Genomic DNA, 18,028 nt, shown 5'->3' with positions numbered 1-18,028 from the left:
AGCCCACAGTTTCTGGGCAGCCCCTGACTGCCATCAACCAGACCCAAACTTAGACCAGCCAAGGTGTTCACGTGTAAAACACCATCTGCCGGAAGAAAGGTTACCTCACAGAATGTCAAGTTTGAAGATAGAATCTTCTTTTAATGGGCTAGTTAAAAGAAAAAGAAAGACGGGTGGGGGAGGAGCCAATTATCCTATTTGTGTACATGCTGGTACGACCCCCCACCTCATGCAGCCAGGTCTGTGCAGGCCACCTAGACACCAAAGTGCTCAGCCAGCTCCTCATACTGCCTCCATCTGCTAAAGGAAATCCTAAGATACCCCCAACACACACACAACCTGGACCGGGGGCGGGGGCTGCTCTGTTCCTGCCCAGCACTCCAACAGAGGGCCCATCTTTGAGAAGCAATTTCTGACCAAGTGAGAAAGCAGGACTGGGAGAGGGGAGAAACGTACCCAGAAACGATAGCTGGGCTCCTTAATACATGAACATCTGCTTCCAGCTCTTTCTGAGAAAAGGTCTCGGGAAGCAGGAAGGCAGACGGGATGGCTCACCAGCCAGCTGGACTTAATGAACGCATACAGGACGGTGGCTTGGGCTCAACCTTCTTAACCTCGAGGTGTTTCTAGAGAAGGTTCCCCTGATCCCACCCGTACCCCCACCCCCTCCTCAGTCTCCCCACATGCTGGCCTGTCATGGCACACCGAGCCCTTCCTGCCTCCTCCCCGCTCTGCCAGACAGCAACTCAACACTGTCAAAGTTCCCAAAGTTAGGAATCACCAGGGCTGATGGCTTATTTACCGCCGTCATGGGGAGAAAGGAGGATTTGACATGTGTGAAATGATAGCACATTTAGGTGAGTCAAGCTGTCACGGGCTCTAATGAATGTCTAAGCACTTCGCAGCTGATGTGTAAAATCTACCTGCTTCTGAACATCACAGGGTTATAATATTTTAATTATATCGACACTCTTTTCTGAACTTTGAGCACAGAACAATATTCCACAAAGCAATACCTGGCCTCCAGCCATTCTAGAAGTTTCTGTAATACACCTCTAAAAAGCCCAGTCTTGCTGGCTCATCCTGAGGCTTCGGCAGATTCCTCAGAGTGGGATATCATTTTCCTACCAAGTCTCCTGGGAGGGGCCGCCAACTCCACCTCTCCCCTCTCCCACAAACACAGCTGGGCAGAGGGACTCCATCCCCTCTTTCAAACTGGGTGCCCCTAACCACTTAGCTTAAGCAACTCTCTTTGCAGGGGAGAGGAAAGATGTTCTGGGGGCCAGGACCCAGAATGTCATATAAAAGGTAGAGAAGAGGTGAAGGAAAACAGAAGAGAAAACCATGAACCCATGAATCCAGTTACAACGACAATACACAGAAAAGCCATAAAATAAGCCCGCATTAGTGATGCTCACCATAAAACCATCCTATAACCAAATGAAATATGCCAGCATTAACTCAGGACGGGATTTTATTTCTCCTTATTTCTAGGCTGCTACAAGCAAAGAAGGGAGAAAGAAGGAGAGTGGGGGAGGGGACTGAGGAGTGCCAAGGTGGGGTACTCAGGTCCTTGAACCCCCAATCTCTGGGGTTGACTGACTTCCATCCCACCAAGCCAGCCCCAGCACGTTCGCTCCACCACGCTCAGAGAATGTGCTGGAACAAATAATGGCTAACTGGTCAGCTTCCATGTTTAAAATATATATATATACTTCAGAGGGCTGAGAGCCCAGCAGGCACAAGGTCACCTTTCTTGTCCCAAATGGGACAGCGTCAGCAATGTGGTCCAGCCTGGGGACATGGGCTGCTTTTACTGGCTCAATCACTTTAAGACTTAGGAATCAAGCTGCAAGGAACCATGCAACCTGAACAATCCAGGATACAAGACTCACAGTCCTCCCAGGCCACCAGCCCTGGGTAAGGGAGCCTCCAGCTCCGATCCTGCATAGATCCACAGTTCCTACCTGTATGTCAAAACAAGCTGCAGAAGTTTCCTCTCCTCTGTGGAGGATGAAAAATGAAGATGCAAGCGAGCGTGGAGGAGTCATTAGCAGGATGCACCAGAAAGGGTCCCTGGGCAAAGGGCTCCGAGATGGATACCCGAAAGACCCTGGGCTTTGCCCACTGTGCAAGGGAACACAGAAGATTCTGAGAATGGGGAAGGAGTGGACAGTTGTGCTGGCCTGGGCCTGGGTAGCGGCATGCTGTAACTGCCACAGTCATAGCTCTGAGCTCTAGAACTATGCAGCCTTTTCAAACTCCCTGGGGGACATCTCCTCCTCTTTATATCGATTCAGATGAGCCCCCCCCCCACTCCCTGGGAGTCTGTTTGTACCAGACATACAGCCATTGTCTTAATGAGTTCTCCCCAGACACACACCCTTGCACATCCCCTATTGGGGGAGAGGTCTTGGTGCTGCCGGTCCCTGCCACCTGGACAGGCCTGTCGACCACCCCCTGACAGCTCAAATATCCTTTTCTATCTCAATGTGTTCTAAGACCCTAACAAAAGGCTTGCAGACTCTAGGGAGTCAGCTGGAACCAAGACTGGGGTGACCTTCCACAAAAGACTCCCCACCAAGACTAGGGGCAGGGAGCGGCAAGCATCAACACCCCCAGCTCAGAAATCAACGCAGGAAGCCGCACCCAGCTCTCAGCCCCGGGTCAGCTTCTCTCCCATCAAGCCTGCAACCCAGGCTCCTCGATGGAAAGGGAGTTATCTAATGAGAATTGTGTTAACTGGCATTCCCGCCGACCCGGGCAAATACCGGCGCTGTAAACCTCACCGTGGCAATTCTCTCCAGCAGAATAACAATAGCACCGGGCTAAGGGCTTCCGCCAGCCCAGCTGCTCACTCCCCTCTCGTCTGCCGCGTTCTTGTCATTCCTTATGTTACAGAACATCAATCATAAATAAAGACGCTGTCCCCCAGCCTGCCCCGGTCTCATTTACAAACATTAGCAGGGAATACGATTACCATTGGCCTTCGTGCCAAGCCCAATGTGGCTACCCAACTCTCTCTCCCTCTCATTCCTTCTCTTCCCACCCCCCACCAAAGGCCACTTTAGCATCCTTTAAATCAGCAAGCACAGCTAACAACCCTGCCCATCTCAGCCGGCCACCAAACTGTAACCTCAACTCGGGAGCGGACCAGGAATTGTATGGTTCTTGCAGTTATTAACTGCATGCCTGAGTGCCCCGATTTTCTCTCCGGCTCAATGGCTTTGAGGGAGGAGGGGAGCGAGAAGTGGGGACAGAGAAGAGGGGGGCTGGAGCCACTTATCAGAGGCAACTTAACGAGATCTGCGGGCAGATTAAAAGGATAGAGTGGGTGCCCCTCCGCTTTTATTAATTTTTTTTTAATAAAATCTCCAGACACGCTGCCCCGTCTTCTGAGAATGTCACTGGCCAGGCAGAATGCTCTCAGAGCGCGGTTATCTGCACGCCTTCCCTGCCCCTAGTCATCGCCGCACCTGCCGCGACTCTGTCCGACCGCAGGGTATGAGGGAGCCTCTGCGGGCACACTGAGCACCCAGTTGTGTCTCCAGTTGGGGTACTGTGAGGCCCCCCCCCAACCCTGGGCCTCAGAAAGATGGCAGCAAACATCCCAACCCCGGGGCACCCGGAGCCCGCGCACCAGGAGCAGAGGAAAAAGTGCTGGGACTGCGAAGAGCGTAGCCCCAGGGAAGGAGAGGGGAGCGAGGAGGTCCACGGAAACCCGGGAGATCCGGGGCAGGGAGAGCAGGGTATGGAAACCGGCGAGGTAGAGTCACAAGCCTGGGCCACGGGTGCAAAAGTTCCCAGGGGCCGCAGCCCGCGCACCTGCTCCGCCCCGCGGCAGGTGCGCAAAGTTGCGCGCGCTCGGGCCTGGGGCTCCAGGCCCGGGGACTGCGATGAAGGGGAAGGTGGGGGTGGGGGTGAGCAAGCGAGGGAAGGGAGCAAGAGGGAGCAAGCAAGGGGAGGGAAAGGAAAGGAACGCGGGAGGGGGCGGCAAGACAGAGGTGGGAAGAAGGGAGGCAGAAAGCAGGCGGAGGGAGGGAAAACGGGAGGAGGGGGTTGGCAAACTGAGGGAGGGGGGAAAGCAAGACGCAGAGACTAACCCGCAGGGATCGGCCCAGGAGGAGCACCGAGTGTCCAGGCTGCAGCAGCCGGTGGCGGCGGCGGCGGTGGCTGGGCGGCTGCGCAGCCGCGTCCCGCTCCCCGCGCTGCCCGCGCTCTCCGTGCTCCCCGCGCTCCTCCCGCTCCCCGCGCTCCTCCCGCCCCGGAGGCTCCCACGTCCCGGCGGCCGGCCGATCGAGGCGGCGGCGAACAAAGGCAAGCTGGCCCGCTCACCTGCAGCCGCCGCAGGTCCAGGCGCCGTCTTGAACGCGGCCCCCTGGTCGCCCGTGCCACCCTGGCCGGCCTCGGCCCCCGGGCCCCCCGCGGTCCCCCCTCGGCCGCCATCTTGGGGGCGGGCGCGCGGCCGGGGATGCGGCTGCCGCCAACACCCGGGCTGGACCCCGGGAGCGCGGCCCGGCTCCGCGCGCACGCACTTGACTTTGGCTTCTCGCAAACTTATCGACAGCGCCGCGCGCGCGGATCGATGCGCAGGGGGCGGCGGGAGCGCGGAGGGGCCGCGGGCGACGGGGACCGGAAAGAACAAAGTGGGCGCTCTGCAGCGCGTGGGGCCGGTCTCTGCGTGGCTTCGCGCGAGGGGAGCACGGAGCACACGCGCGCCGGCCGGCCGAGGTCCCCAGCGCGACACACGCTTCCGTGCGCTGCGGGTGGCGGCCGCCAGGGGTCGTCCCGGAGCCGTGGGAAAGTCTCCCGGCGCCTAGCACTGTGCTCGCCGGCACTGGAGCCTTCGACTTGAAACGGGGTCGTGGTACCGCCTAGGGACCCAGGACCCTGCGTGATGTGCTTTGAGTCTTCACAGTAGGGCTTTGGTCGCTATTATTTAGCGGGCGTAGCGCACCCCACAACTTTACTATGCAAGGGCCTGATATGGAGTGATGATTACTGCAGGGTGTTCTTAGAGAAACCTTTGCAAAAGCCTTTCCCCAACGACTCTTGGATCGGTTGTGGGGCCCCAGGCCTGCTACAGGGACTCCGGACCTCTTACCACTGTGTGGGGGTCGTGTAAACTTTACTGTGGTCAACCCACCAGGGGACCCCCAGCCCTGCAGTTCCTGTGCTTTCCTTGTCTTTGGAGAATTGATCTTTAGCACAGGGAGGGGAGATCCTAGCCTTTTACAGTTCAGACCCTGGACCAAAAAAGTGACAAGGAATCATATTTCACATTTTCCTCTCCCTTTCTGTGTCTACGAACCCCCAGACCTGGAGAGTCTCACCCTCCAGACGGGACTCAGAATCTCATCACTCCTGGAGACACCAATCCCCAAAAGTCCTCCTCGTGACCCTTCTTGCCTGGCCCTGTGCAGCTACCCCGCATATCACCCCCATTTACTTCCCCTTCCAAAAGAAGAGCCACAGCCCCCCCCCCCACTTCTCTGTCAAAAGACCAGTTTTTATGGACAGCTAGCCGAAATTATATTCTCTTTTTATGACCCAACTTGGACTCTTGGCATCACTCTTGGTCTGGGACAATAGATCAATACAGTGGGCTATAAAAAAGATGAAGTTTAGAAGAGTTGTAAAGGACAGAGAATCATGATGGATATTTTTGATGATTTTCCAATATTTGTGTCTTCGAGCACGTGCTTCGAGGCAATTAAAGTTTTTAATGTAATGTAAATAACTGTTTCTTAAATGCTTCGGGAGAAGGTGCGATCGCTCCCAGCCATCACTCGAGCTGTGTGTGATTTAAAGGAGGGTACAGTATTTCTCTTACTGTCCTCATACATTTTTTCTGTGACGGCTGGGCAAATACATTAACTCAGGAGTTGAAAAGACTCCTCAGACGAAAAGCGGAGCTTTCCCAGAGAAGAAACGAATTAGGCCGAGTTAGCAATTCCGAGTGGCCCATTTCCCTGCCAGATTAAATTGCACGTGACATGTGGTTTATTTCCTCTCTCGATAACTCTGCCTTCAAATTACAGCTCTCATTCTGCAAAATGAATTTAGGCAAATTTCATAACTAATGCGTTGCAATTTTTTAAAATGGCTACAATTTCTTCTTGAGTGTCTGTACAGCTTGCAGCTTCCATGTCTTTGAGTTTGTTCTCTAAAAACCTGTAATAGAGAATTTGAGAAAAAAAATTAGAGATTGTGAGACCTTTTCAAAGCACATTTAACAAACAGAGCTTCAGACGAAAGAGTATTTTAACATATGTCTGACTTTGCCTCCATGGGACACACTGCTATGGTGAGACTCCTGGTCCGTTGTGCCGAGAAAGATTTGTGCCTGCGTGGTATTCCTGCCCAAAGTGCAGAGTCTAAATTTAATTGTGAAGAAATATCACACAATCCCAAATGGGGGGGAGGAATTCTCCAAAATAAATGGATTGCTTCCTTCAAAAAATGTCAGTGTCCAAGCAAACAGAGGGGCACTGCACACACGCCAGGTTGGAGAACGCCAGCACAATTTGACAAAGTGATTACAAGGGGTGGCCAGGGGTTTTCTTTGTCTCCAAAGGCCATCAACTGGACTCGATGGCAAATTTGGCTCAAAGTCAACAGATAACATATTGTATTAACGCTAATACTCTGATTTGGATACTTGCCTTGTGTCCCGTGTAACCAAATAGCTTTGTTTTTAGAAAACACACAGAAGTGGGTAGGAGAGAAAAGGGAGAAGCCATGCCTGTGACTAACTCAAATCTTGCAAACGAGACAAGACCTTCTCATTTCTCTCTCACCAGAGCCTGAGACCTGGACAGTACACACGCTAACATCTGAGGGTTCTGTCTCCTGCACGTGTTGTTTACATTTCCTTGAGATGTTTTGGGAAATCTAAAATTAGGTCAAAATTAAAAGTCAGAACTACAGGCACAAAATCAAGATCTGGTTTTGTTTCAACCATTTGGCGCCACATAAAGATTCTGCCAACAAGTTTTCTTCCTTCCTCACTAAGTCAGGCTGCGCCTTTGACCAAGCAGGAAATTACCACGGCAAACATGCTTACCCAGGAGCAGCACGGAAATCCAATAATTCAGATTGTTTTAAGTCTGTGATATTTTTAAATGACTTAATACAGCCGAGTCTCTGAAGAATTCCGACCATTTTAATGGCGGCAACTTGCAGTCCCACTGAGGAACCGGCTGCTACATAAATACCGAGCGATCGTGTCTTTCTGTCTCCGTTGAAACATATTAGCTTTGTTTAGCGGCTTATTGCTTTATTCACAAAATAAATTTCAGCCGTCTCTCTCCCGGCCACGTTCTGAGCACATTGCCAGCCTGTGCCTTATTAGATATGGGGGCTCCCATTCCAGCCACATCTGTAATGGTCTCTGGCTCAGCAATAATGAATTAAGCAGTTAGGTCTTTACCCCTAAATAGAGTTAGCTCTAGGAAGTGATATTATTATAGGTGGTCCATGAAAGCCAGGAAATTCAGTCTTTCTCAGCAGATAAATGACCTTGGACAAGGCAATGCAATTTTAAATATTATCGTGATAAAATGCTTTTCACGTTTTTGGGTTGGTTTTTGTTTGTTTGTTTGTTTGTTTTTAACGGAGAGAAACTTAAGCAGGTCCTGATGAGTTCTGAACTCCCAGTGCCAACCACTCCCCCAGACAAACGTTAGGAAATTACAACAGGAACAGAGAAACCCTTCTTGGGCAGCCCATCCAGAAAGAAGCAGCAGCAGCCAGGGTCCTTGGAGAAATTCATAAACTGTGCGAGAATCCCTGGGAAGAGGCTGCCAGGTCCTCAGCCCCGCACATAATGATATTCGAGATCTCGGTATCAAAAATGAAACAAAAGGAAAATGCCCTTTGAGAGCCTGGCGTCCTCCCTCGCAGCTGCCAGACAAGGAGCGAGGCAAGCCTTGGAATTAATCTGTAAGTGTGAACACCCTGAGAGTCGGGGAGAGGGGACACAGCCTGGCAACTGCCTGCAGACGGAAGCTCAGGGAGGCTGCGGCATGGTCAAGTCCACCGCCAGGCCTCTGTCCTGACTGGCCTCAAGGACCAAGGGCAGCAATTCCTTCTCCCCTGTGCGGGCAGCCGCCGCCCTACAAAGTGGCTACTGGTTGCCAATACTTCACAAATAAATGTCAGTTGCTCTGAAGGCAGAGTGGCTAGACTGGATGTTGAGTCTGGCTGTGTCACCCGAAGCTTAGAGACCTGGACAACCCAGTGTACCTTTGTGACTTCTTTTCCTCGTGGGTGCCAGTGAGGTAATGTTCCCACGATGGGACAAGGATGTGCGTGAAGCACTGAGAATGCGCAGAGGCCGCTCGCCCGTGGTGTGATTTGCGCTCCGAGACTGCAGGTGGGGTGCATAAGGTCCTGAAGTGGCAAGTTTCAGTTTACCATGAGTGCAGGGGGCAGAGTAAGGACAGATGCCAAGCTTGTCCACAGTGATCTACGATTGATGGGGAGGAAGAATGGACCACAGAGTTCGGATTGGGCCTCATTCAAGTGCCAATTCCCATGAGCCATCAGAACTACTGAGGAACCCCACTAGTGGGACAGACTCGCTGGGCCCAGCTCTCCTCCAATGCCAATATTACTTCAATAAACAATTGCATTGTCTGTGTGTTGAATATTCGCTTTTAGTTCTCCTCCCCATTCGCTCTGCACCTGCTGACCTCAGTGGACTACAACTCCCAGGCGCCCTTGCTGTCTGATAACATTTGTACTGACCAATGGTATGCCTGTTAGGAGATCAAAGGGTGGAAAGAGAGGAAGTTGGGGCTAGTGGTTCCTAGTCTTCCTTCCCGGGGCACTCAACTTTGAACAGCTCCTGCGGAACTGCCCCTCTCCAGTCCTCACTGACCCCAAGATCTGCTCCCTAGTCCTCCCGTTCAGATCTGGGTCATGTGGCTTCCCTCTTTACTGACACCCAAGGTCTCAACACTGTGTTACCCACAACTCTCCTTAGGTGCAGGTGCACTCTCCACGGCCCACGGGAGACCCTGAGACCACAGAACATACACTGTGTCTTTCTTATGCACACTTATCTATGAGGAACCATAGTTTATTCATTAGACGTGAAGAGTTTGGCCACAGCATAAGACAGTGAACTCTTGACCACAGGTAACTAACAGCAAGGTCACGGTAAGTGGGTAACTGGTTCCCTGCCTCAACACATACACCCTACAAAACATCTTGGTTGAGTAGACAAAGGAATATTGTTCCATCCTGGAAGAAGGCAAGGGTGATTTATTTATGTGCTGAGGTTGTGTCCAGATGTCTGTGAAATATCACCGATCAGATAGATGTCTGCAAATTTGGAGCAGGATTGTGGACATTCCCAGCTTATGTTACACTGTGCTTCCCAGAGGGACACCAAGGAAAAGACATCAAATAGCCCCCCCCACACACACACACACAAAAATTTTTTAGAGCCCCTTAAATTCCACACCATCTTAAATTTGTGTAATTGATTGTATGGGGACATGCACATACAAACATATTGCATGTGGAGGATTGCGTGTACAGGCATGTGCACACTCAAGTGTATTGCCTGTATGAGCATGTGGAGGGTTGCATGTTTAGGTATGTGCACACACAAGCTTATTGCATATAGAGTACATGGAGGATTGCATGTACAGGCATGTGCACACACAAGCATATTGCCTGTATGCACATGTGGAAGATTGAATGTATAGGCATGTGCACACTCAAGCGTATTGTCTATATGAGCAGGTGGAGGCGAGAGGTCAACCTCAGCCACCACCCCCTATATTTTTTGAAACAAGATCTGTCATTGGGACATGGAGCTGGTCAATTTGTCCAGGCCACCTATATGCTAGACCAAGTAATTTACTACTGAGCCACAACCCAGCCTTAATTACTTAAAAATATATTTTTTAAAAAACTTGCTACCAATCTATTTATTTGGGGAGGGGTGGGCACATGACACAGAAGACATCTGGAAATCAGAAGACAACTCACAGGGCCAGGGAGATGGCTCAGCAGTTAAGAGCACTGGCTGTTCTTCCAGAAGACACGGGTTCAATTCTCATCATCCACATGGCAGCTCACAGCTGTCTGTAACTCCAGTTCCAGGGCTTATGACACCCTCACACAAACATACATGCAGGCCAAACACCAACAAAAATAAAAATAAATTAGACATATAATATATACATAATACATACATTACACACACACACACACACACACACACACACATATATATATATATATATATATATATATATATATATGAGTATAGCTTATTTTTTTCATGAGAAATCTTTATTTGGTTGGAGTGGGGGAGTATGTTTTCCCTAGGGACCCTGCCTGGCACCCATGCCACAGTGCATCAGAGCCTGCTGGCCCATCTATGAGAGAGATGTGCAGGGGGCCACTGCAGTCACAGCCTGGACACCGTCCAGGGTAAAGGTCTTTCTTTCCCTCCTCAACTGTGTCCATAAATTCAGGCTGTTCCCATTGAAACCACACCCAGGCCTCTCCTGAAACCTGATGCTCGAAATTATCATGAATTCACAGGGTTGAGGTGGCTGGGGCTCATCTGAAGACTACTGATCCCAACTGTCACCTTGTCAAGATGACAGAAAAGAGAAGCAGGACAGAATGAGAAGCCAGGACAGAGTCACTCACATGGAGTAGATACACAAGAACAAGTGGGAAAAGTTGGTCCCAGAAAGCAGAAAGGAAAAGACACACATCAGAGGATTCTGGACCAGCAGGCTAGCCGTATAGGAGGGAAAACCCCAACACAATTAGACCCCTATCTCACACCACACACAAGGATTAGCTTCAAGGAGATGCTTTAGCATACCATGGTTTGATTTTATCTCTTCACTAATTCATTCATTCAAGATGGGATCTCATATTGCCCAGGCTACCCTCAAACTCACTATGTAGCTGAGGATAGCCTTGAACTTCTGGTTCTCTTGCCTCCACTTCCCTGTTGCTGAGATTACAGCTTCATGCTGTGGATTTAAAAGGAAAAAACTCAACCTAGCATACCCTAGGCAAGCAATCTACCCCAGAGCTTCATCCTCAGTCTCTTTGGTTTCCAATGTTGTGGTAGATATTGTGGCATAAGATTTTGTGATTCTACCCACAGATGGCTTTGTAAACAGAAACAGGACTAAGTGTTTATCACTCATCCAGAGGGCCAGGGTTTCGTTCCCAGCACCCATACTGGGCAGCTTACAACGTCCTAAAATTTCAACGCTAGAGCTCTGGTGCCCTCTTCTGGACTCCATGGGCACTGCATTCACATGTGCATACCCACACATACGTTTAAATAGAAATGGTAAGTCTATTTAAAAAAAAAAAACAGATAGCAGGTGAGGAATGCAGGATACCCATTGTAAATGGAGACCATTTGTTCGTTTCCTGGCTGCCCAGATCCGAATATCACACAGAAACTATATTTTTTTTGTAAATTTTATTAAATTATAAAAGTTTCCATTTCCGCCCCTCTTCCCAACACCCTCCCACTCCCCCCACTCCCTCTCCTCCTCCCTCTTCGTCCCTTAGGGCAGTCAGGGTTTCCTGCCCTGTGGGAAGTTCCAGTTCCTTCCCCCTCCCTCCAGGTCCAGGAAGGTGAGTGTCCAAACAGACTGGATCCCCAAAATCCAGTATATGCAGAGGAAACAGGTCCCAGTATCCTAGTCAATGGCTTTTCAGAAAGACTTCGGGCCAGCCACAGTCAGAAAATCCGGCCAAATTCCGAGAATCTGGTTAGATCACCTCCTCGTTCAGTCCCAGTCCAACTGGCCTTGGTAAACTCTCATTAGATCCGTTCCCTTGTATCAGTGGGTGATAGCATCCCTTGCAGTACTGATTTCGTTTTTCATGTTCTTCCTCCTTCTGCTCCTCATTTGGACCTCGGGGGGCTCAGTCCGATGCTCCAATGTGGGTCTCCGACTGTATCGCCGTGCTTCGCCAGATGAAGGATCTATGGTGATAAGCAAGATATACATCAGTATGGTTATGGGCCACGGCCGATTCAGGCACCCTCTCCTCTGTCCAGAGAACAATCTGGGGGATCTCTCCTTGGACCTGGGATCCCATATATAATCAAGTCTCCTGTAAACCCTAAAATGACTCCCTTAGTTGAAATATATTCTTCCCTGATCCCATATTCATCCTTCCTCGCTCCCCCCCCATCCCAGGCCACCGAGCTTTCCCCTTTCCTCCCCTACTCCCTTCTCTCTAACCCTCTCCCCTTCCATCAACCCTCCCACCCACCCCCATGCACCCGAGGTTACCTGGGACTCTTGTCTATTTCCTACCTCCTGGTGGATAGCTAAATAATCTTCATCAGGTTCATCTTCTTATTTAGCTTCTCTAGGATCACGAATAATAGGCTCAAAGACCTTTAATTATGGTTAGAATCCACTTATGAGTGAATACATACCGTGTTCCTCTTTTGGGGTCTGGCTTACCTCACTCAGTAAAGCGTTTTCTATTTCCATCCATTTGCATGCAAAATTCAAGATGTCATTGTTTTTTACCGCTGAGTAAAACTCTAATGTGTATATGATCCACACCTTTTTTAACCATTCTTCTATTGAGGGGCACCTAGGCTGTTTCCAGGTTCTGGCTATTACAAATAGTGCTGCTATGAACATAGTAGAACAAATGCTTTTGTAGTATGTTAGGGAATCTTTAGGGTATATTCCCAAGAGTGGAATTGCTGGGTCCTGAGGGAGGTTGACTCCCAGTTTCCTGAGAAACCGCCACACTGATTTCCACAGTGGCTGCACGAGTTTGCATTCCCACCAACAATGGATGAGTGTTCCCCTCACCCCACATCCTCTCCAGCATAGGCTATCGTTGGTGTTTTTGACTTTAGCTATTCTGACAGGTGTAAGATGGTATCTCAAAGTGGTTTTGATTTGCATTTCCCTGATCGCTAAGGAGGTTGAGCATGACCTTAAGTGTCTTCTGGCCATTCGAAGTTCATCTGTTGTGAATTCTCTGTTAAGTTCAGTACCCCATTTTTTAATTGGGTTAATTAGAGTTTTAGTGCCTAGTTTCTTGAGTTCTTTGTGTATTTTGGAGATCAGACCTTTGTCTGATGAGGGGTTGGTGAAGATCTTCTCCCAGTCAGAAGGCAGCCTTTTTGTCCTACTGACAGTGTCCTTTGCTTTACAGAAGCTTCTCAGTTTCAGTAGATCCCATTTATTCATTGTTTCTCTTATTGTCTGTGCTGCTGGGGTCCTACTTAGGAAGAGGCCTCCTGTGCCTATATCTTGTAGACTACTTCCCACTTTCTCTTCTATCAGGTTCAAAGTGGACGGATTAATGTTGATGTCTTTAATCCATTTGGACTTGATTTTTGTGCATGGTGATAGATATGGATCTACTTTCATTTTTTTACAGGTTGACATCCAGTTATGCCAGCACCATTTGTTAAAGATGCTTTCCTTCTTCCATTGTATACCTTTAGCTCCCTTGTCGAAAATTAGGTGTTCATAAGTTTGTGGGTTAATATCTGGGTCTTCTATTCGATTCCATAGGTCGACTTCTCTGTTCTTATGCCAATACCAAGATGTTTTCAATACTGTAGCTCTGTAATAGAGTTTGAAGTCAGGGATAGTAATGCCTCCAGAAGTTCCTTTATTGTATAAGATTGTTTTGGCTATCCTGGGTTTTTTGTTTTTCCATATAAACTTGAGTATTGTTCTCTCAAGGTCTGTGAAGAAGTTTGATGGGATTTTGATGGGGATTGCATTGAATCTATAGATTGCTTTTGGTAGAATTGCCATTTTTACTATGTTGATTCTCCCAATCCAAGAGCAGGGGAGGTCTTTCCATTTTCTGGTATCCTCCTCAATTTCTTTCTTCAAAGACTTAAAGTTCTTGTCAAATAGGTCTTTCACTTCCTTGGTTAGAGTAACCCCAAGATATTTTATGCTATTTGTGGCTATCATGAAAGGTGATGCTTCTCTGATTTCCCTCTCTGCTTCTTTATCCTTTGTGTATAGGAGGGCCACTGATTTTTTGGAGTTGATCTTGTATCCTGCCACGTTACTAAAGGTGTTTATCAGCTGTAGGAGTTCTTTGGTAGAGTTTTTGGGGTCACTTATGTAAACTATCATATCGTCAGCAAATAACGAAAGTTTAACTTCATCCTTTCCAATATGAATCCCCTTGATCCCCTTATGTTGTCTTATTGCTATTGCTAGAACTTCAAGCACTATATTGAAGAGGTATGGAGAGAGTGGACAGCCTTGTCGCGTTCCTGATTTTAGTGGAAAGGCTTTGAGTTTCTCTCCATTCAGTTTGATGTTAGCTGTCGGCTTGCTGTATATTGCTTTTATTATATTTAGGTATGATCCTTGTATCCCCAGTCTCTCCAACACCTTTATCATAAATGGGTGTTGAATTTTGTCAAATGCTTTTTCAGCATCTAGTGAGATGATCATATGGTTTTTTTCTTTCAGTATATTTATATGATGGATTACATTGATAGATTTGCGTATGTTGAACCAGCCCTGCATCTCTGGAATGAAGCCGACTTGATCATAATGGATAATTTTTCTAATGTGCTCTTGGATTCGGTTTGCCAGTATTTTATTGAGAATTTTCGCGTCGATGTTCATGAGTGAGATTGGCTTGTAATTCTCTTTCTTGGTTGTGTCTTTGTGTGGTTTTGGTATTAGGGTAACTGTAGCTTCATAAAAGGAGTTAGGCAATGACTCTTCTGTTTCTATATTGTGGAATACGTTAAGGAGTATAGGTATTAGCTCTTCCTGGAAGTTCTGGTAGAATTCTGCATTGAAACCATCTGGTCCTGGGCTTTTTTTGGTAGGGAGATTTTTGATAACAGCTTCTAATTCTTCGCGACTAACAGGTCTATTTAGATTGTTCACCTGTTCTTGGTTAAACTTTGGTATATGGTACTTATCTAAAAAAATGTCCATTTCTTTTACATTTTCCAACTTTGTGGCATATAAGCTTTCATAGTAAGATCTAATGATTCTCTGAATTTCCTCTGTGTCTGTGGTTATGTCCCCCTTTTCATTTCTGATCTTATTAATTTGCATGTTCTCTCTCTGCTGTTTGATTAATTTGGATAGGGGTTTGTCAATCTTGTTGATTTTCTCCAAGAACCAGCTTTTTGATTCATTGATTCTTTGGATTGTTTTCTCTGTTTCTATTTTGTTGATTTCAGCCCTCAGTTTGATTATTTCCAGTCTTCTAGACCTCCTGGGTGAATCAGCTCCTTTTTTTTCTAGATCTTTCAAGTGTGCTGTTAAGTCTCCAATGTGTGCTTTCTCCGCTTTCTTTAATTGGGCACTTAGTGCTATGAACTTTCCTCTTAGCACTGCTTTCATAGTGTCCCATAGGTTTGAGTATGTTGTGTCTTTGTTTTCATTAAATTCAAGGAAGAGTTTAATTTCTCTCTTTATTTCTTCCTTGACCCAGGGGTGATTTAGTAGTTGACTGTTCAGTTTCCATGAGTTTGTTGGCTTCCTGGGGGGGGCATTGTTGTTGAATTCTAATTTTAGTCCATGGTGATCTGACAAGACACAGGTAGTTACTAATATTTTTTTGTATCTGTGGAAGTTTGCTTTGTTACCAAGTATGTGGTCAATTTTCGAGAAGGTTCCATGAGCTGCAGAGAAAAAGGTATATTCTTTCCTATTTGGGTGGAGTGTTCTATAGATGTCTGTTAAGTCCATTTGATTCAATACCTCCAATAGATCTCTCAATTCTCTGTTTGGTTTCTGTCTGATTGACCTGTCCATTGGTGAGAGAGGAGTGTTGAAGTCTCCTACTATTAGTGTGTGTGGTTTGATGACCGCCTTGAGTTCTAGAAGAGTTTCTTTTACATATGTGGGTGCCTTTATATTAGGAGCATAGATATTCAGGATTGAGACTTCCTCCTGATGAATTGTTCCAGTTATGAGTATGAAATGTCCATCTCCATTTCTTCTGATTGATTTTAGTTTGAAGTCGATTTTGTTAGATATTAGAATGGCCACGCCCGCTTGTTTCTTAGGTCCATTTGCTTGGAAAACCTTTTCCCAACCCTTTACTCTGAGTAGGTGTCTGTCTTTGTGGTTGAGGTGTGTTTCTTGTAAACAGCAGAATGTTGGATCCTGTTTTCGTATCCAATCTCTAAGTCACACAGAAACTATATTAACTATTACACTGCTTGACCGATTAGCTCAGGCTACTTATTAACCAACTCTTACATCTTAAATTAACCAATTTCTATTAATCTGTGTAACAGCATGAGGCTGTGGCTTACTGGTAAGGGTCTTGTGTCTGTCTCCTTCGGCTACATGGTGTCTCTCTCTCTCTCTCTTTCTCTCTCTCTCTCTCTCTCTCTTTCTCTCTCTCTCTCTCTCTCTCTCTCTCTCTGTCTTTGTTCTAATTTTCTGTCTGACTTTACTCTGCTAAGCCATTAGCCCAAACAGCTTTATTCATCAACTAATAAAAGCAACACATATACAGAAGGACATTCCATATCAACCCATCTGGCCCCTGCCTCAAAGATGTCAGCTTCTGGCCTGCATGGCCTCTGACCTTCTGTCAGTCTGCAGGGTGGCCATGGACCTGCCATGTCCTCTGAAACCCAGATCTTCAGCACCTCTACCATCCCCCCCCACCAAAAAAAAAACCCTGGGGTGAGGAACACTGGCTACTCCAGTCTCGTGGGGAATCGAAGATAATCTTACTCTGTATTTCAGATTGCCTTCAAACTTGCCATCTTCCTGCCTCAGCCTCCTGAGTGCTGGATGATAAGCAAGCACCACCATTCCCAGCTCCTCATCTCTGTTTTTAATTTCTCTGCCTCCAACCACACATGCCTGTGTCCACTTTGTCTTCCCAGCTCCTCCCCGTTCCCCTGGTTCTCCTCCTCTCTCCTGCAACATGTGTGTGTGGGCAAGGGTCCTTGCCTTTAACTGAGGCACCAGCCATGAGTCAAAGCAAAAAGGGAAAATTCCGTGATAGCTTTGGTAAAATGACAGTGACTCTCACCTTAGTCTCTGTCCCTTCCGGTTGTCACTATTACAGGCTCACAGTGCCTGTTCTCCATGGTGGTGGCAGCAGGATTTGCCTTGATCCTTACAGTAGAGGTGGCATGCCCATTTTGCAGGTCAACAAACTAAGGCCTAATGAGGTGGAAGAGCTCATCATGACGAGGAGGAACATGGTTTGGAAGCTGGGTGGGAGGCACTCGCAGCCAGGATAAGGATGGCTCTTGGGCAGTGGCAGCCAATGGAATGAAAGAGGGGAGGGACACACTTGTCTGTGACCCAGGCAGTCAGTTCCTGAGTCACATCTCTGTCAGCCTCCTGGGAGCTTCTACTTTCTCTGTACATGGCACCCAAAACCTAAAAGCGATGACACCTCTCTGTAGGACAGAAAAGGAACCTCAGAGCCAGCTAGCTTATGGCCCACATTCGTCCATTCCTTGCCCGAGGCTAGCCCAGCCTGCCACCTCACAGTTCTACCTAGCAGTGCTGGGAGATCAGCACTGTCCTCTCTTTCCTTCCTAGCCCAGAAAAAGGCTCAGAGAGGGTAAGTAACTTGCTCAAGTCACCCAGCCTTGGAGCAACAGAGCTAGGGTAGAATCCTGTTCTGACCAAGGCTGGGGTCAAGTTCTCAGCTTTTGGTGGCACCCCGTTTCCTTTCTCTAGGTGCCTTTGATTACTTCCCTCGGGTGCTGAATCCCTTTCCCGGCTGGGAATCAAATCCTTTCTGTATCCATTGTCCCTTGCTGAACTCAGCAAGCTCTGAAAGAAGATTCTAGACATTCTCCTCCTTTCTACTCCAAAGACCTTCAAAGAGCTTAATTTTGAAGGAGGACCACCCCCCATCACCACCCGACGTGGGGTACTGTAAAACGTTTTATGCAGACAGCACCCAAAAGGCCGGCTGCCCTATTCCCTAGGCCTCCAAACTTCCTAGGAAGGAGACTCGGGTGAACTCAAGACCCAGGTTCAGGTCTGACCTCTACCACATGCCCACACGC

General features: G+C 48.1%; 1 protein-coding gene across 4 annotated transcripts in view; it reads right to left on the bottom strand.

Annotated features, from left to right (window-relative positions):
- The window catches only part of Cux2 (cut like homeobox 2), a 175,782-nt gene extending 171,336 nt beyond the window's left edge, over nt 1-4,446 (bottom strand). For 3 of the 4 annotated variants that reach the window (XM_087903661.1, XM_087903665.1, XM_087903664.1), the window contains exon 1: nt 4,104-4,174. Coding sequence is in view for 1 of the 4 variants with exons in the window: in XM_087903660.1 (XP_087759786.1) it covers nt 4,336-4,446 (111 nt within the window). In the remaining 3 variants the exon portion in view is untranslated. Of the gene's footprint in view, nt 1-4,103; nt 4,175-4,335 lie in introns of those variants that run through there. The other variant, XM_087903660.1, reaches the window with a different exon arrangement.
- Nucleotides 4,447-18,028: the final 13,582 nt, after the last annotated feature.

This window comes from Myodes glareolus, chromosome 2 (genome assembly GCF_982192425.1).
Source record: "Myodes glareolus chromosome 2, mMyoGla1.1, whole genome shotgun sequence".
NCBI classification, from domain to species: Eukaryota; Metazoa; Chordata; class Mammalia; order Rodentia; family Cricetidae; genus Myodes; species Myodes glareolus.
The sequence above is the reverse complement of the archived record's forward strand: the minus strand, read 5'-3'. Positions and strand labels throughout refer to the sequence as shown.